Source organism: Mandrillus leucophaeus, unplaced genomic scaffold (assembly GCF_000951045.1).
Source record: "Mandrillus leucophaeus isolate KB7577 unplaced genomic scaffold, Mleu.le_1.0 Scaffold387, whole genome shotgun sequence".
NCBI lineage: Eukaryota > Metazoa > Chordata > Mammalia > Primates > Cercopithecidae > Mandrillus > Mandrillus leucophaeus.
Window position 1 is genome coordinate 2,385,799 of NW_012104109.1, and position 21,298 is coordinate 2,407,096.

The following is a 21,298-nucleotide window of genomic DNA, read 5'->3' on the forward strand; positions in this document are numbered from 1 at the left end:
TTTGAGACGCAGTCTCACTCTGTTGCCTAGGCTGGAGTGCACTGGCGCGATCTTGGCTCACTGCAACCTCCGCCTCCCAGGTTCAAGAGATTCTCCTGCCTCAGCCTCTTGAGTAGCTGGGACCACAGGCGCCCGCCACCACGACCGGCTAATTTTTGTATTTTTAGTAGAGATGGGGTTTCACCATGTTAGTGAGGCTGGTCTTGAACTCCTGACCTCATGATCTGCCTCCCTCAGCCTCCCAAAGTGCTGGAATTACAGGAGTGAGCCACCTCACCTGGCCAACTTTACACTTTTAAAGTCATCAGGAACCCTTTTCTATTCTCTGATCTCTGGTCTCCTACTGTTTTTCTCCAGTGTTGTTTACACTGTGCATAGGGGTTTCCAGACAATCGGTAAAGCTGCCCCTTTCCTGTGTAATGCATGTCAGCAAACTGCTTACGTAACATCTGAGTTCCTAAACAAGGGACCACCTACAACCTGGGGTGCTCTACTTCAGATCCTGCCAAATACTCATCTAAAAAATACATACTGCTTATAGTTCCCCTGTCCATATCACTCCTCATCTAATCTGTCACTGACCCTTGAAACAATGTATGTCTATCTGCCTTGTGCACTTCACCCGTGGGTCGTAACCATTCATAATTTACAAGGAGTCAAAAACTACAGCAAGTACACAGGTAAAGTGCCCTTTCTCCCCATCACAACTGGTAATTATCTCTATCTTTGCAATTACTACTCTGCATTTACATTTATCTTTTTATCTGTCTTCCTCTCCCAAATGGCTGGGAATTCCTTAAGAGAAGACACCATTCATCTTTGTATCAGTTACAAAACGTATTACAGATACTCAAATGTTTGCTGAAGGAATGGGTTTTGGATTTAACTTTAACCTCTTCAGATACGAGCATTAAAAATGAAATAGGAAAATACAACAGATTAAATATCCCAGACATTAAAATCTAAGATACAGACTTTTTTCCAAGTGTCTTATTATTATGATAATTATACACCAGAGGTGTTAAAGAAGCTTTAGAGTAAAAGTTAAAATCGAAACTATAAATATTTAAGTTTAAATCAATCATGAATACATGCTTTTTATAACACTATGGCCTCTGTGATTTACTAGAGTAAGATTTCAAGTAATAAAGGAGAGGAGAGGTTACATAAAGTAATCTTTGTAATTTAAAAAAATCCTCTATGAATATCTCCTGGAGGTGTTGGTCATTATTTCATAACAAGCTTACTAAAAAATGTCACACTCTTACATATCATGATACAACCCAGGGAAACTGATTTCTTTAAGGAAAGCTTAAAGAACAACTTATTACCACAGACAATTTAAACATGCAAACTAAATCAACCTTCCTACACTCATAGAATCAATTGTTTCATGTGTGAATTATTTAGTTTCAGGCTCCAGGCAATACATTTCTTCCTAGACAATTGTAATAATAAAAGCATTGTATAAAGCTATAACAACATTTTATAAATGCAAGTTAAAATAATAAAATTGTATGGACAAGATGGTCCAAAATAAACCTCAGTAGTATAAAAAAAAATCTTGACTATTAAGTAGGTCTACAACAAAACCTAAATTCTAGAATATCATTATAAAATCCATTACATGACAAAAAGAAACTAAAACAACACTGCAAAAAAAAAAAAAAAAATCAAGGTAAAAATAAATTGTAGTTCGTAACAGGCAAACTTGGTTCGTAACAGGCAAACTTGGTTCGTAACAGGCAAAGATAAATTGAAGGAAACTGTGCTGCCAGGTGCAGTGGTTCACTCCTATAATCCCAGCACTTTGGGAAGCTAAGGTGAGAGGATCACTTGAGGCCAGGGGTTTGAGACCAGACTGGGCAACGTAGTGAAACCCCATCTCTATAAAAACTTTAAAAAAAACTAGCCAGGGGTAGTGATGCCTGCCTATAGTCCTAGCTACTCAGGAGCCTAAGGCAGGAGGACAGCTTGAGCCCAGGAATTTGAGGTTACAGTAAGCAGTGATTACATCACTGCACTCCAACCTGGGTGACAGAGGGAGAACTTGTCTCAAAAAAAAAGAAAGACAAAGGAGCAATGCTAAGTGAACAGCCAGTCATCCTCATCAAGTAGTCGTACCTTCCTTGACTCACTTGACTCAGATCTTTCTTCCCATTGTTCTGATTCTTGATGGAACCCCATGTAATACCAAATGGAATTTGCATTCCCTAATTAATTTACTATAATGTATGCAATGATGGTTTAATTTTTGTTGCTTTTACATAATACTGTAAGAGAAATGCCTTCATTTGCTATGGAACATGGAAAGAGGAAAGGGAGAAGGCAAGTGGAGGAAATGAATACAACCAATTAAAGGCCACCAGTCAATTCTGTTGAGCTATTTCATCCCCTGAGAGAAAGAGCCAGCCTGTCCTTTACAAGTACAAAGAGGGTATTAAAGGCAGGCAGTTTTTTAGAAGAGAAAGTATATTAGTGGGAGAAGCACATCTCAAAGGAAATCATGTTTACTTATAAGATTTGAGAATTCCCTTAGAGAAGTTGTTCAAAACCATGGTATAAATATTAAATAAAAAGAGGTGCATAACAGAAATGTTTAATAACAATATTCAAAATGTTCCGTTAGTATAATGGTTCTGTGCACATGTACATGGGAGGGCAATTTTACTGCTTTTTACTTTGTCATAGGGGAAATGTTAAGTGCAGACTAACTCACTTTCAAATGAGACTAGTTTTCACTTGCTGCTATTGGAGACCAGCTCAGCCCCAGAAGTCCAAGACAGCATGTTAGCAGGACTTCAAAAATGTTCAATTTTTTTCTCATGCCTAGATCCTTCCCCTGAACTCCAATGGCCTATTTGGACATGTTTCCTTAATGTTTAGTAGGCACCTTAAACTCACATTTACAACTAGAATTTATCTTCCTCCTTGACTTGCCCCTACATCTCAGTAAATCATTAGTTTTTATAACTCTTTTCTCTTTCATGCCTCACACATCTAACCAGAGAGCGCATCTTGTTGGTTCTAACCTCAAAATTCATTGATTTTCCAAATACTTCTTACCACCCTCACTACTCTTCCCGATCCAAGTCAACATTATTACTCCTCTGGATTATTTTAACAGCATCAGAGTGGTTTCACTAATTCTACCATTATTCATCTACACTTTTTCCTCAACAGAGCAGCCAAAATAATCCTTTGAAAATTTAAGTCAGATGTTACTCTTCTGCTCAAAACCTTCCAGTGGCTCCTCATCTCAGAGTAAAGTCAAATCCTTACAATGGACAGTAATGCTCTACAGGATCTATTACTTTACTGACCTTATCTCCTATTATGTTCCCCCTCCCTCCCTCTGCTCCAGTCTTACTTCCATACCTTGAGGCCTTTACACTTGCTTTTCCCTCTGCCTGGAATAGGCTTCTCTCAAATACCAACATAAATGGCCTCTCCACAACTCTTTTAGGTTTTCCTCCAAGACCACTTTCTCTACAGGACCTTCTGTGACCACTCAATCTAAAACTTCAAAAAACCCTGCCTCGGCATGCCAGAGCCAGATATAAGACATACATTGACTTCTTTAATTGGCTGGGTTCTATATCTGCCACCTAAAAAGTAAACTTCAAGAAAGCAGAGGCTTTTGTGTTCACAGCTCTTTGGTGCCTTAGAATGGATGAGGTATTCACTAAATGACTGATTAGACAATGAATAGACGAATCTTTTTTTTTTTTTGAGACAAAGTTTCTCTCTTTGCCTAGGTTGGAGTGCAATGGCACAACCTCTGCCTCCCGAGTTCAAGTGATTCTCCTACCTCAGCCTCCCGAGTAGCTGATATTACACACATGTGCCACCATGCCTAGCTAATTTTTGTATTTTTAGTGGAGACGGGGTTTCACCATGTTGGTTAGGATGGTCTCAATCTCCTGACCTCGTGATCCACCCGTCTCGGTCTCCCAAAGTGCTGGGATTACAGGCGTGAGCCACCGCGCCCAGCCAAATAGATGAATCTTATTTAAACTAACTTTTTTTTCTGTCACTCACAGTCAAGCCTAATCCTTCCTAATACAAGTGCCTAGCACAATGCCTACCAAACAGGAGTTCGACAAGCTGTTTTGAGAGTCCTTTCCTTATAGAGTCAAAACATATCAAAAACTACTAAAAACACTAGTTCTTTTTTTCCATAAAATATGTAGTTTGAAAGATAGCTGCCGAGAAACCACCATCACAGTGATAGACATTTATATGACAAAAGGGTCTCACTGCTGATCAATTTTAAATCTGTGCTTAAGGGTGATTGCTTCTGAGGGGAGAAAGGACGATTACCCAAGATCTTATTTTCTTTAGGTTTTCCTATGAGTGTGAATAAATATCATTTTAGATTTTCCTATCACTTATATCATTTCTCACAAGTTACTTTATATTTCCATATGGCAGGCCTTCATAATTCTTGGCTGAAATGAAAAAAAATTCTTTTTTAAATTCATGCATACACCTCCAGAAAAATAAACTCAGAGTTGAAGAGTTGCTGGAGACCAGTTGTTTTCAAAGGTTGTTTAGGTCTAGAACTCCGTTTTCAAAAGAAATCTTATGTCAAAGTTCAAAATACAAAAGAAAGTGTTGTGGGCTGAAGTAGAGGAAGAAAAATAGAACCCATTTTGCAAATTCCATTCCCTATGTTAGCATGTCCAACTCATGAAAATGCATTGAGTTGTATACTTATGATCCTGTACACTTATGTACATTTATGTAACTGTATGTGTATTATTCTTTAATTTTTAGAAAAGTACCAACATTTTTAGAAAAGTACCAACATAAGCCTAAAAAATTTGTGGCTGTTATGTTCTAAAGTTTGAATAAGCCTCAGGCAACACACAACAGACTAAAATGAACTTTACATTTTAGGTGGCAGATATAGAACCCAGCCAATTAAAGAAGTCAAGGTATGTCTTAGGTCTGGCTCTGGAATGCCAAGGCAGGGTTTTTTGCAGTTTTAGATTGAGTGATCACAGAAGGTCCTGTAGAGAAAGTGGTCTTTGAGGAAAACCTAAAAGAGTTGTGGAGCGATTCAATTATTTGAATCTGTTCAAATAATTTCTGACAATACATATTAAAATTCTATAACATATTATTCACATAGACTCATGTTTACCTGCACTGTTAATGACAGATAGGCAGATGTGTGTCAACAATACATAATCACGGAAAAATAAAAGCAACAACTATAACAAACATAGAGAATATTTATACAATGATTAATAGGTACTTTTCAAACTTTATAAACATTTACACATATTAACCTGTTTAATCCTCACAACAAACCTCTGGGTTAAGTACTAATAGTGCACCCATTTTATAGGTAGGAAAAGGGAAGCTCAGACAGAATAAGATACTTGTCTAAGATTATACCTGTAACAAGCTGGGGTTTCAACTCCAGGTGAACCAGTTACCTAACCTCAGAGTCCATGGTCCAAATAACAGTTTCTCTACGTATAATGTTTCTATAATCTAATTGCAAATATATTTTTAATTTTGCCCACTAAAATCACTTATCATAGTTATTGTTGTTATCATGGCCTATCAATAAAAAAATTCCTTAAATTCACAGACTGATATGGTTTGGATTTGTGTCCCCTCCCAAATCTCACGTCGAATTGTGACCCCCAGTATTGGAGAAGGGCACTGATTGGAGGTGATTGGATCACGGTGGTGAATTTTCCTCTTGCTGTTCTCATGATAGTGAGTGAGTTTGCATGAGATCTGGTTGTTTAAAAGTGTGCAGCACCTCCCCCTGCATTCTCTTCCTCCTTCTCCAGTCATGTAAGATGTGTGTGCTGCTCCTTTGCCCTCTGCCATGATTGTAAGTTTTCTGAGTCCTCCCCAGCCATGCTTCTGGTATAGCCTATGGAACTGTGAGCCACGTAAACCACTTTCTTTATAAATTACTCGGTCTCAGGTAGCTCTTTATAGCTATGTGAGAACGGACTAACACAAAGGCATACAATAATTTCAGTTTTAACTGGTTTAGTATTTTCACACAATGACAAAGAAAAGGGTATTTTGGAAGCATGTTAACAATAACCCTTAAAAACCAAACTATTTCACAATTTAATGATAAATGCTTTCCAGATATACTTGTTAGTATAATTTCCCTGAACTATTTCGTAATACTCAAAGATGGGTGCTATCTCCATGCAGTTATAGGACTTATGCCAAAGATGACTGTAGTGGGTGAATAGTGCCCCCCAAAAATGCCTATCCACCCAGAACCTCAGAATGTGACTTATTTGGAAATAGGAACTTTGCAGATGAAATTAGTTAAGGATCTTGAGACGAAATCATCCTATGACTGACATCATCCAATGACTAGTGTCCATAAGCAGAGGACCCCAAGAGACATGGAGAAGATGGTGAGAAGATGCAGGCAGAGAGTGGAGTGATGCATCTACAAGCCAAGGAACACGAAGGACTCCAGGTAGCCACTAGAAGCTGGAAGAGAAGCATGGGATGCTTCCTCCCTTGGAGCCTTCTGAAGATGCCAATTCTACTAATACGGTGATTTCAGGGACTTTAGTGAGAGACTAATTTCTGTTGTTTACGGGCACTCAGTTTGTGGTAATTGGTTATGGCAGCCCTAACAAACCAATACAACTACTAATTCAAGATTCTGTAAGATACATAAATACAATCTGGTTTCTGGAGAGCAGCTGACAATTCTACCTGCAGCATCTGATTATCTCCATACCTCTTCCCCCAACTGCTTACATGTCAACCTTGTCTCCAATAAGATTCATAAGATTGCCATTAATGTGTCCGCTCCATCCACTGCTTAGGTTTCTTTGCAATAAACAGATTTGTTACGTTAAACTGTCCTTCAGAAAACACTATTCTGAAATTTTCTTTCACCTACTTTGTTTGTAATTTCCTACTTCATATTGCAAAACTAAGGTGCAGTAAATATTGCTTTACAACCACGAGTGTAAGAGAGTTCTAAAACCTTGGTCGTCACTGGTGGTTCTGTCCTGTTACTTGATGTTCGCTATGATTCATAGGTGACACTGACAGAACTGCTCAAGTAGCTACTTCAAATCCGTAGCTGGCCCAAAATCTGCAAACACTGTAAACTGTTAGTTTCTCGAAAAGATTAATGACATATTGATGCCACTTTCAGCCTGTTAACCTCCAAAAAGATATAGAGGTCTTCCTGATGTGGTTTTCTTCTTCATCATCATCTATCAGCCCAAGCCACAGCAGATTCAGGAAATGTTCCTAGCTCAGTATCTCAAAAAGCAATCTTTTGCTGCAAGTAGTTCCTCCATGCCCAGTGTTCTTCAGTGTCAATCTACAGAATCCTTAATCCTTCTAGTGATTTTGGGACATGCTCTTTCTATTCCGCTCTGCTGCTTTCCAAAACAGTTTATATTCGCACTACAAAATGATCACTCTTACAATCTTATATCCAAGTCTACAACTTAAACTTTTGATGCCAACTCTATACAGATAATCCCTGGAAATAAACTGGCAGGATTTAAACATGTGGTCTCTTACCAGTATACCACACTTGCAATATACTCTAAATATTTTTCACAAATCCTATAATTACCTTGGGAATGGCCCAGTGATATCTCATCATACCTTTTTGTGAAAAAAGTATTAATTTGTTGAACATAAAATTTTACATATTCTAACATTTTGGTAAGTATATGCAAACATACATAAATTACATTTTAAAAATAAATTTAACTTTTATAATATTTGGCTTATATTAACATTAAAATTATTTTAGAATTCTTAAGTATACTTACTAAATATATATAAATATATACGTAAAGTATACTAATGTATGCTTTAAAATTCCTAAGTAAATTCCTAAGTATATTTACTAGATGACTGCAGATAGTCAAATTAGTTCCCTGAGACATAAAACCATTAGGAATCATAAGCTGGCTTTACGAACATAGTTTTTACTCCACAATCTATCTGTAGAACCAGCAGTACACAACTTGGATATACTAAATATTTTCATTATTCCCAAAGGAAAATGAAAAAAAAAAAAAACAGTAACATCATCCACCTATGCCTTACTTTTGGAAAGGTCTCAAGAAATAATGCAAAGTGTTACTAATTTTTATCAGTTACCTGCTTATATGAAAATTACAACTATTATAGTAGCAAAACAAGGAGAAATGGAAAATAAATATATATATATTTATGGATATATATATATTTATGGATATATATAAAAAACATATATATGGATATAGTGAGTAAAAGAAAAAGACAAAACAAAAACTTAGTATAGTACAGCATGATTAAGTGTATTCTAAAACAAAATCTAGGAAATGCCATAGATCTAATCCTGAAATTAAATGAGAATTTTCATGAATATATTTATTTAAAATGCCTTAATATAACCTTATATATGTACTAATTTATGTTTCATGTCTACTCAAAAGAGGAATTGAAGCATACTTGCAATTAATTCAAATCATGTGATAATTCATAGTTTGTAGAAGAACCTTTGATATTTCTAAATTGATTACTAGTGCACATCCAACACAGCAGGTCTACAACTGCTACTTCAACTGATTTGATAAAGTGGAAAGTCATTCAGTATAGGCTACTCTATTCTATAGCCAAAGACCTCTAAGCAAATGAGAAAAATGTCTTAACTTAGTATATCAGTTTGCTAGGGCTGCCTTCACAAAATACCCCAGGCTGAGTGGCTTAAACAACAGAAATTCATTTCCTCAATTCTGGAAGCCAGAAGTCCAAGATCAAGGTGTCAGCAGAGTTGGTTTCCTCTGAGGGCCATAAGGAAATGATTTGCTCCAGGCCCCTCCCCATGGCTTGCAGATGGCCACCTCCTCACTGTGTCTTCACATGGTCTATCCTATGTACATGTACATCCCTGAATGGCTGTGACTCTAAATTTCCTCTTCTTATAAGGACACAAGTCAGATTGGATTAGGGATATCCTAAAGATCTCATTTTAACTCTCCTCTCTTTAAAGGCCCTATCTCCAAACATAATCAAGTTCTGACATACTGAGGTTTAGGGCTTTAACATAGGAATTTATGAGGGACACAGTACAGTCTGTAACAGTTAGAAAACATTTTTGTTCCCTTGACCATTCAATAAAAGCAAGATCCCACATGGTTGTCTTCTATAACTAAACTATTTTATTATAAATATTTCCACCACCAACAACGTATCCTATTAACTACATCATATAGGCAGATAACATTCTAATATTCTACACCTGATTTGAAAGACCAAATGAATTAATAGATCATACACAAATTATGAGGCCCCAACCTACAACTTCCACGACATAATGATTCCAACCAATACAATGTTAGCTGTGTTGACTCTGCTTCAGGGGATATAAAATGCAATTAAACTAATAACTAATACTGATTATTCAAAATATGTATCAAACTCACTGACAAATTTTAATTGGCATTTTTAGAAGGCTATAGCAACAAAGAGATTAATATATATGCCTGTGATAGTAGATGAATTTGAAATTTTCAAACACTATAAATTTTCCAGGTGGTTGCCAACTGGAAATTAAGTGTTCTAAGTGCTCACAGTAGGTGAATAAAAGATAAACATTTGGTATTTAGTAAGACATTTATCATAAAATGATGGAAACTCATGAGGAACTGGAAACCAGGAGACATATTTAAGCAGACAAATATTAGGGTCAAATTAAGGAATTGCTAGCTAAGAACATACAAACAGAGTCTTAAAAGCAGAAAGGGTAGTATTAAATGGAAAGGATTTAAAAATCAAATACATCAATGAATGCTCTTAATGCTAAAATATGGAAACAGAGAAATATGGCAAAAATTAAAAATGAGTTATCATTGAATCTACTCTGATAATACACTGAATATTGATCTCTTCTAGAAGCTTAATTCTATTCCCAGCTGTCCCAGGAATAAATCCTGGTCTAGAGTAGCAGTTCGTAAGTAGTAGTATAAGAATTCCTGGAAAACCTATGAATTTATCCTTAAAGAAACAGTAGAACACACAAATTTAGGTGAGGTTCCCAGCAAAAAGCACCAAAGGGAAGGTGACATTTAAGTTTCTTGATGAAGGAGAAAACTAGACAACATTCTTGGTCACAGCTGCGGCTTCCCACGGATTTAACTTAGGCAAAACCCACCATGCAGCTCTGTATTGAGATGCTGCAGGCTATATAGATATATGATAAATGAGAGAAAAGATATCCAAAGAAGGGGTGGGGGAAAGCAGGATTTTCTCAAGTAAATAAAATTTGGAAGGAGAGGTTAAGGGTGTAGGAATCAAGAGTCCCATTTTGTGGCATAATATGATTCTGATACCTTTTTTGAGGTGCAATGGAAATGGCAAAAGCTATTGTCTATACAAGTGTGGATCTTAGAAGGAAAGTCTGGGATATAAATTTGTAAGTCATTAACATAATGGTGGTATTATGGGAATTGAAAGCATCACCTAAAGAGAAGATCTAGGGAGAAAAAAAGAGAAGGGTTCACCACTAGGTTAGTGAAAGTCACTTTTAAAAAAGCAATGCATAGGCCGGGCGCAGTGGCTCAAGCCTGTAATCCCAGCACTTTGCGAGGCCAAGACGGGAGGATCACAAGGTCAGGAGATCCAGACCATCCTGGCTAACATGGTGAAACCCCGTCTCTACTAAAAAATACAAAAAACTAGCCGGGCGAGGTGGCGGCGCCTGTAGTCCCAGCTACTCGGGAGGCTGAGGCAGGAGAATGGCGTGAACCCGGGAGGCGGAGCTTGCAGTGAGCTGAGATCCGGCCACTGCACTCCAGCCTGGGCGACAGAGCGAGACTCCGTCTCAAAAAAAAAAAAAAAAAGCAATGCATAGACACTGCACAGAAGAAGAGGAGAAAGTAAAGGAAATTGACTGTAAGAGAGAAGAGCCAGCTGGGAAAGAGAGAGATGGGAGTGAGACAGATTGGGTTTCACTAAGACACAGACATTACACCTGAACCAAGAGGAAGACAACAGCACAGTTTCTGACACAGTGTAATCACCCAATAAAGGTTTGTTAAATTAATGACTGGATGAATGAGTTACAGACTGAACTAGCATGCCATTTCTAGAATTAAGAGTTGACTAGGAAAGGATAGAAATACATGGTAAAATTATGATAACTCTAAGAAGTTCAGACCAAGGTGATGCTGTAAACTTACCTTAGTTTTATTTTAATATACTCACCAACCAAAAAAGAGTAAGTTCTGTAGTATTTTCTACTCTTTAATAAAATTTAACAATGAAATAGATTATTGGGAAGTAATCAGTAAAACTTTTGTAGATTAATTTTAACTGCTTAGACAAGGAAAAATGTATTGAACCTTAGAAGTACAAAAAGAAATATTACAACGGTATACAGAAATACAATAATGACTCAAAATACTTCCACTGAAATGCAACAGAAAAACTGTAAGCCATTCTATCTTAGAAAAGAAGCAGTCCTAATGAAGTAGATTTTTGAAAACTATCATACAGGTAAGCTCATTAGTTGCAATGAAAGTTCTCCCTGCTGATCTAGGAGTACTTAATGATCAGGATTTGTTATGTCTCAAAAACAAAGGTACTTTTTAATTCATGTGATAGCTCACTGAGGAGGTTTCAAATCTGGAAACTTTTAAATGATGATACATAATACATGTATAAGAGCACAAAAACACTCCAAAGTAAACACAGACTTACTTAATTCAAAACATTACATTTTCTCCTCAAGTCTCATTCATTAATAAAGTAATATAATAATAAAAAAGTTATGCTCAACAATCACCTATACTATAAACAGTGTTTCAGTGATGGCTTTTCTGTGTTAAAGATGAAGCTGGCTGCTCCCTGTGAAACATATTAACGGTATCTGTGGACCCATCCACAGACACTAGACTCCACTCTTAACAGATGGAAACTGAAAAGCCCTCAAACCCCAGCACGCCCTGCTGAAACACCAAAGCAACAAACTGAAAAATACCCAGAAGAACCAAACCAGGTTACAGTTCTGGAAGTCCTTATCAAAGGTAAATATTTTTAAAGAACAAATTAGAATATTAATAAAGAATTTTAAGTATGAGTCAACATAAATATTTTAAAAATTTCATTTACAGCAAAACCTGCTAAACAATAAATTCTACAATAAAAAATACATCTACTCAACCATATTTTTCTCCAGGAAGAAAAACTCCCTGTGTATTTCAAGGTACTTTGTACCATGTTTTCATCCACTACTCTGTTATCTATCAAACTGCTTTATGTCCATCAAGAACACTCATTTCCAATTTTTTTCATCCCATTTGGTCAAAAATTCCAAAATATCAGAATTCTCTCTTTAGAAGAGTTGATTTCCCTGAGTTAACGGACCAATCAGTAAGAGTTATTCTGAATATCACTGAGTAATTTTGAATGTTGCCAACCCATTCAGATCAATGCCCTTTTGCCCTATCTCAGGTGGTTTAACACAAGAAAATAATTTCAATTATTTTCCCTTCTTGAATCCTATTAAAACATCTATAACTATATATATGGAAAGATTCTTCTTATAGCAAGGACTTTTTTTGGTAGCAGAGGGGTAAAGTAAGTAATTCAATCATTCATTATAACACTAGGATTTATTAGTAAAAATTTAAGTAAAAAGCTTATTTTTTAAAGCTTTTGTCTTACAAATCAAGACAGGCCATATGAAATATTTACTTCAAAGAAACATACATCTCAGAACAAACTTTCAAAGAAATCTCATCCAATCACATGTTTCTTTGTCAATAAAGTTCTATAAGCCTCATTTTATAGAAGAAGAACAATTTAAAAGGAGTAGGAAAAGATAAAATTGATTTTTTTAAAGAAGAAATATTCATTCTAACATGGAAAACAATAAAATATCCTTCTTTAAGTTGAATTCCAATATTAAAAAGAAAATAAAGAGATTATAAAGACAATTTCATATTACTAATGACTAGTAATCAACAAAAAAAGAATACAGATATTCCAGCATTCCAGATGAGTTGTTTTCCAAAATGTATTCATAAATTGGTTGTTTGACACCAAGTACAGTTGATAGAATCCATGTGAAATATAAATGAAAATTGAGGCCAGGTGCAGTGGCTCACACCTGTCATCCCAGCACTTTGGGAGGCTGAGGCAGGCGGATCATGAGGTCAGGAGATCAAGACCATCCTGGCAAACATGGTGAAACCCTGTCTCTACAAAAATACAATAAATTAGCTGGGTATGGTGGCGGGTGCCTGTAGTCCCAGCTACTTGAGAGGCTGAGGCAGAAAAATGATGTGAACCTGGGAGGCGGAGCTTGCAATGAGCCGATATCAGGCCATGGCACTCCAGCCTGGGCGACAAAGCGAGACTCTGTCTCATTAAAAAAAAAAAAAAAAAAAAGGAAAATTGAATTATTAAGGTAGTCAAAAAATTATATTTAAATCATATTATAATCAAGTATTAATAATAGGTCTATCTGTTCTATGACCCTTTATGGCCTGATCTAAGCCCACAATTGAGACTAGAATCAGGTTAGAAATTTGGGCATTATTTTTTGTCTTACAAATCAAGACAGGCCGAGGGTGAAAATGAAACTCTGGCAGGTATGGTGTCTTCTATAACAAAAAAAGAGAGCACCAACAAGTTGGGCAGAGATAGACTCGGTACTCAGGCAAGTGGGGACACTGATTGCTGGTTCTGGTCTCAGGTACATAATAAGCTATCAGTGCCTATGAATGACATTGAATCAAGAGAGCATCGTCCTGGCCAAAGTGGAGATTTAGCAGTAGAAGGTAGGGCTAGCAGGTATCCATAAGGTTTAAACTGCAAAACAAAGTAATTTATAATATAAGGCCTCATCATCTAACTAAACAAATTAAACTCATACCTGCATTCATTACAACTCACAATATTCTACAACTCTCTATTTTTAAAATGAGATACTGGGTATGAAAACACTGTGATAAAGTGGAAAGTATATACAAATAAAAGGTATAATTTTCAGTCTTTTAGCACTGAAGACCAGAGCCATGAAATGTTTCTTAAAAAGGCACAAACCTTTACTAGCTTTGTCTAAAGGTTCCAAATCACCCACAAAATTCAGTATATCAGGGTACTTCTCTTCACATACTTCCACCAGGAAATGAAGTAGCGTTGTTTTCTGATCTCCTGACTTTGTGTCCTTTAGCTAAACAGAATAGGAGGGAGAAAAACACAGAGTCATAAGTATGTTGATATTCTGTCTACTTAAATAATGTTAATACTGTACTTTGTAGATAAGGACTCAAAGTTGTAAAATTAGTTGATTTCGTTTTTGAAAAACAACTATTTAAATACTTGACAAACTACTTTTGACTTGCTGCTGCTTGGTGAAAATCATTATTTGTTGCAAAAAAGGAGTAAGTTTAATCCAGTATGCAATGTTTTATAGAAAAAAAAAATATGTGGCAAAATGTCTAGGAAAACAGAGTAACCTATGAGTCTATTTAATAGGAGTATTTAAACATCCCTGGGCATTCATCCATTTATCACTTGCACACACTCATAGAATGCCTACTAGACACTGTAGTAGTTGAAGATCTAACAACAAATAAATCACAGACTTTCCTCAAGAAGCTGTTTAGTTAAAAAATATACATATTTTCCTTGGTGTGACAAATAGTATAGTAAAAATAATCACAAAGTTCATCTAGGAGGACATGGCATCAGAACTGAAACTTCAAAGACAGGAATTTGTATGGGCTTAGGGAAGAGAAGGAAAAAATACAAAAGTGCAATAACACAGGTTCATGCAGCAGCATTTACAAGGACTATAGATGAGGAAGGATATGACACATCTGAGGTGGCTGAGTGCCTCCAGAATTAAAGTGTATCTGTATTAGGGAAGGCAAGTAGGGACATGGCAAAGATATAAATCTGAAAAGACCAGAAAATAAAAGGAAAGGCAATGTCATGCAATGGAAATAGGATTTTGATTTTGAAGTAATGCCAGTTTTCCATCTAAATGAGAGATGATCAGATATACATTTTAGAAAGCTCCTTCCAGTGAGTGTGGCTAAAAAGATTAGGGCAAGAGTACTAAGAGAAGCATGAATAGTAATTAAAAAACCCGTGGCAATAATCAGGCAGGGAAAGAGGGCAGTCTGAACAGAGGTTGTGCCTGGGAAATGGGGACAATGAGACCATGTGGGTGTGGAAACCCAGATGCTGTAAACTAACACAGGTCAGAAAAGATGAGAAACAGATTTGTGTGAGGTGGCCAAAGAAGAAAATTGTTTGCTTTGGACAAGGTAACTTTGAAGCTTTTCGGCAGTATCCAGATGTCTTGAAAGAACATAAATTTATCTATCTATGTATAGAACACGTTTTCATTATTTTTTTTCATGATTGCCCCCTAAGGAGTTTTTAGGCAGTTTTTCCCTAATTGCACCTATAAAATTTTAAAACCACAAAGGTGATGCATTTGTTTATATACTGTATGCATTTCTGTGTTTTACACCGAAAAACTAGTTAAACAAGTAAAACATTTTTGCTCTCCAAGAACCAATTTTTTATCCCTGAAAAATACCTATTGAAGATACATAGCTAGACCTCAGAGGAATAAACTGGGGCACCAACTTGTGACCAGTTGATCAAATTAACATAAACAGGCATGTAGAATGAATGAAAAGAGGATACGGACTTGACATGACCAGGGTGGACCAATCCTAATCTGAAATGGCTAAGGAGTACAATTACAGGGAGAGGTAGTAAAGCAAAAACTTGAACAATGATAGAAGTTATCTTGGGTTTTGTGTAGTGTTGGGGTAGAAAGTATTGGCAAGGAGGAGTGGTATGAACACAGGACTAATAGGTAATCTAGTAGCATTCCCTACCATCAAGTAATCATTTAAAGCAGAGATACAAATAAAGGGTTAAAAAAAATGAGTCTTTTCCACCAGAATTTAATTTAGAGCTGGAAATTCAAGGCATATCTAATTAGGCACAGCCCTATTTACTTGCTTCCTTTCCAAGAATTTCCCACTTTAAAATAGATTCCTAAATAAATTCCCATAAGTAATATTTTAAAAAATCCAACCTCACTAAATATTCTATCACTATCAGAAAAATACCAAATAACTGTGAATGCCCGGTAGTGGAAGAATGAGAGATTTCTGTGCCATCAAACATATTAACATACTGACTACTTATTGATTCAAAAACTATCATAGCCCTGAGAACAGTGAGTTACCCACCTAGACAGCCTTACTTTCACAACATGACACATGTAATAGGTTTAAATGCTATGCTGACCTACACAACATGCAAGTTATACAGTGGTTCCCAGTACTTTAAAAACAGACTGAATATGAACACTTAGTCCATTATTTGGTACCTTATTTAAAAGAAATACAGATTTCACAACATAGAGCTGAGTGTTTTATAAAAGGATGCTTCAAAAATATGACTCCATTGACTACCTAGACAAATTGTCACTAACATATGTGGATGATTTGGCAATGTTAAAGCATGCCCTTGACTAATTAATAGTCTTGAGCAAGTTACTGGACCTTAGCTTTCACACAGGTAAAATAAGAAAATGAAACAACATAGAAACTCTAAACTCACCTTTTACTCTAAAAATATTAAGTATATATTATAGTGGAACTAAGAGTTAGTAGACACAGTACAATCTAATTTTAAAAAACTAGAAGAATGGAGAAATGTATTAATAATCTCATTTCAGAGTTATTTCTGTATGTTTGGGTCACTTGGAATCATTCTATAGGCTTCTGTTTTTACATATAGACTCATGAATGTCAAACACAATTTTTAAAAGTTTCCTTACAATCCTATAATTTCATTTATACTATCATTTTAAATAGGTAAGGCCAGATTAAAAGCAGCAAACTCTTACAAATAGTTTTCTCTTTGTACAGCCACCAAAAGTTAACATGAAAGTTGTATTCTGTTTTGTTAAAAACCACCCTAGTAGCAAAGATCCTTTTTCTCACCTACCCTCATTTACAGCAAGGACTACTTGGGGAACATCCTTCCTACTCTGAACTCTCAGCAATCCGTTACCAGTCTACACCCTTGTAGTCTGTGTGGAATGTTAAGACAATCACCATCTACTTCCATAATTTGTAAAGCCTAGAGAGAGTATTCCAGTAGTATTTGTGATATAGCTAAACAGCCAGCAACTGCTAGGATTAACGTATCAAGAAATCTCAATGATGGAAGAACAACCAATTGGATCAATCTTGGTCTTTATTTATAAGCAATGAGAATTCAGAATTTAGAATCATGGAACACAATGTAGTTTGTAGCAACTACTAGTTTAATAAATGTTAAGTACTCAAGTCAAACACAGATTTGAGTTATTCAGAGACAATTATAAAGCTAAACACTGATTTAGGCGGAGGGTGCTACCATGGGTTGTCTTGTTGAATACATCAACTGAGTAGCAAGCAGCATACTGGGAACAGTCTAATACTAAAAAGTACACTCACTGAATAGTAAAGGGTAGCACATTACTCCTATCATTTCAAAATGGGTATTTAACAATTGAAAGACACCATTCAAACTTTCAAGTAAATAAATTTGAAACTAAGCCTAATAAATAAGAGGTTCAGAAAAGAAGCATGTTGTTGATAATGCATGGTGTCTCATTTAGAAATTACTATGCAACTCTAAACTCCAGGGCAGAGATTTTTCATTCATGTTCTAACATTCTCTAGAAAAATTTCACAATGCTGCCAAGACACTCTTCCTGCCTCAACTACTCTATTCTCTCCTTCCCCTCTAATCATTTTTCAAAAAGTCTTCCAAAAGCATGAAAGCATAAAATGTATTAGGTCCTTATCCATTTGCTCAATATTTTTTTGTTTCATTAATGAACATTACCAACTAAAAAGGCACATTCTACTTCTACTCCTATCATATTAATTCATATCATAATCAGTTTCTGAGTTAGAACAATTAAATCTTGGAAGACAGTGTTAATTTTGTTGAAGATGAGTAACAACTTAAGTACACTTTGCAATGCTAAATCTTGGAAAGAAAATAAAATATTGGCTTTAAAAATATGTTCAGGTTAAAAGTATGCTTTATTTAAACTTTAACAGTCAGTGCTTGACAGAATTTCTTTTGTATTATTGTCAAGAGATTTATCTTACTGATGAGTAATCATCACTGTTAAATAGAATTTCCTATTTATGTATTGTTTCTTTAAGGCACATTTAATGTGGCATAAATGTCAAATAAACAAAAGATGGATGGAGTTTCTCCAACCACTCTGTTCATTCCAGACAAAATAATGTTAAAAGTGGATCCTGTAATAAATCATGGCCTAGTTGTCAGTCTGAAGTAAAACTCCCTTGTAGTTACAGTGTAAGGTTTGGGGATATTTTTGAGGTATTCAGCACAAATTTGGATGACATTTAAAGAATATTCCATTATCTTAGTTACACAGAAATAATTTAAATTAAAACCCTAAAATAAAAACTCAGCATCTTGATGATCTTCAGAAGTCAAGGAACTAGAATCCCTTCCTGTTTGAAATAATGAAACTTACATCCTAAGAATATTATCACATTAATAACTCTATTCCGCATCATTATGTTCCTATAATCTAGGTATGTATCAAAGCAGCATTGAATATTTAGATGTTTAGATGCTGTGGACATTAGTGACCACCAGAAACATGACAAAGTTCTGAAAAATCTTGTCATGGCACCATTAACAGTTTAGAAGAATACAACCTTTGAATAATATTAATGCTGAGGATGACAGTAGCAATTCTTGTTTGGTACTTATTATGAGACAGACACTAGTCAAATAATATAACACATGTTAACTGCTTAAAACATACAACCCCCAACTAGCATTATATCCATTATTTAAAAAGGAAAAAGGAAATTTAGAGAGATCATATAGCTTACGCTGGATCACATGGAGCCAATGATTGGAACGCATGTCTGTGTGAATACAAAGCTCTTATCCACTATAAAATATAGTTTCTTTATAGAAGTCTTTAGCCTAGCTTATTATTAACAAAAGAAAGCAAATTCTCAAAAAATGGTAGTAAAACAACAAAAGAGCACTAATGCAATTAAAAATATTAGCACCCTTTAACCTGCTAATTCTAGCATGGAAAGCATCTAAAAACAGACACCACACTCCCTTGAGGTCATTTCTAGCTCTAAGAGCACAAAATTCTATTGTTTTATCTGTAAAATAAATGAAATGCCATCTGAATCATATCAATCAAATAGCAACTCTTTATATATTTCTAACGGATAACTGCTGACAAAATATAATATCACATGATTGAAGAAAAAGGTATCTATAAAGTTTAACCTTCAATGGATTTATACAACTATATTTTAATAGCATCATATCCCATTTCAAATCTTTTGCAGAATAAAGTGGATTGCGTATGCATAAAATAGCATAAAGGTATCCATGTGAAAATGAATGTATGAAGACACACTGACAAAGACTATATCACAGTTGCTCAGATAGAAAGCTCAAAAAGTCAATGTGGTAGTACAAATTCACTAATAAAACCAACCACCATTATAGAATGGATATTGTTTTCTGGTATGTGTGTGTGCTTGTGTGTGTGCCTGGTATGTGTTTGTGTGTGTGTGTGTATTTGAGATGGGCTCTTGCTTTATTTACATATATATATTTACATATATATATATAAAACATATATATAAATGTTTAAATATATATATATTTTAAATAATCATTGTGCTAATGAAATTTTTCAAAACAAAACAGTATCATTCCAAGACAAATGGCAATGAAAATCTTGAAATAAATAAAACAAGATGGTTGAGGCAGGAGAATTGCATGAGCCTAGGAGTTCAAGACTGCAGTGAGCTATATAAACTCACCACTGTACCCCGGCATAGGTGACAGAGTGAGACCTGGCTCTTAAAACAAACAACAAAACAAAACAAGCCCGAGGTGCTTATGCCACTGCCATAACCATAACCATTAATACTAAAATACAACTTTCTTAATAATTTTAAAGATAGAAACTAATTGATATTAGGTAAATTAGATATTAAGGCATATAAATATTAAATTACTTATGGCACTCGTATATAAAAACAATTTATATTAACTTTCATTTTAAAATGATGAGAATTAAAACATTAAGTGACCAAGAAAGTGCTTTAAATAATGTGGACTTCCATAATTATAATATGCTACCATATCCCCACACACTTTCTCTGAATTATATTTTTAACACATTTCTCTTGAATTACAGTGAGTGTAGAAACTTCTATACAAAAAGCATTTTTGTTTTTTAGTAAAAGTTTAGCATATTACATTGTCTATTATATTGCACTGTTCTGTTCATACGGCCCCCTTTTTCCCGCAAAAGTTATAAAACAGCTCAATGTTCTTTATAAAAAAGGACTATTTTCAGTTCTTTTAGTACTGAGAGATCAGAAAACACACATTCATAACAGGCAAATGGGAAAAACTACTAGAATAAACAATCTGCAAGGGAACAAATATGATTAGAATACAAATATATTTTTAAAACGCTAAACCTCGGATGATCAAAGATATAAAAATATACAAGATACTGCTTCGTCAACTATATCAGCACTCTCTACCCTAACAAAAACACTCTCACCAAGAACAACGAATCATGGCAGGGTTGCAGTGAGACCGGCACTTTCATAGTGCCAGTCTATGAAAGCCACTGCAGGCATGTGCAAATCAGTAAAACCTCCAGGAAAATAATTTAGTAACATATGTCAAAAATTTTAAAGATATTCTTGTTTGGAGTAGTTTCAGAAAACTCACTGGAGTCCAATACTGTCCAGCCAAAGCTATATAACTAAACTGCTATTTTAGAGCATGGATTTCTTAATCTAATAATAAGAATTTCTTATGGGAACAATTAACAAAAATTGGAGAAAGTGCTTAGAAAGTGAACATGTTTAGATTGTTTATACAACTGGACCAAATACATTAATTTTAAATTAAAGCTTTTTTAACCCTTAAAATTTTATTAATAATTAACAGACTTTATATTTTAGAGCAATTTTAGCTTTACAGGAAAAATGAACAGAAAACAGAGTTCCTATATATCCTTCCCTATGCGAACACACAAATTATCCTGTGGTAAACATTTTACATTTGTATGGTACATTCGTGACAAGTAATGTATCAGTATTGACACGTTATTGTTAACCAGTTTCCACATTCAGGTTCGCTCTTTGTGTTCTGCAGTTCTATGTGTTTTGATAAACTCAGTGTTATTCATCCATCACTACAG

The 21,298-nt window shown here is 35.2% G+C and overlaps 1 protein-coding gene across 5 annotated transcripts in view; it reads right to left on the reverse strand.

The window, feature by feature from the left end:
- DIAPH3 (diaphanous-related formin 3) overlaps positions 1–21,298 on the reverse strand; it is a 519,652-nt gene that overhangs the window by 186,224 nt on the left and 312,130 nt on the right. For all 5 annotated transcript variants that reach the window (XM_011990882.1, XM_011990885.1, XM_011990884.1 and 2 more), the window contains one exon: positions 14,068–14,197. In XM_011990882.1, the coding sequence (XP_011846272.1) occupies positions 14,068–14,197 (130 nt within the window). The remainder of the gene's footprint in view (positions 1–14,067; positions 14,198–21,298) is intronic.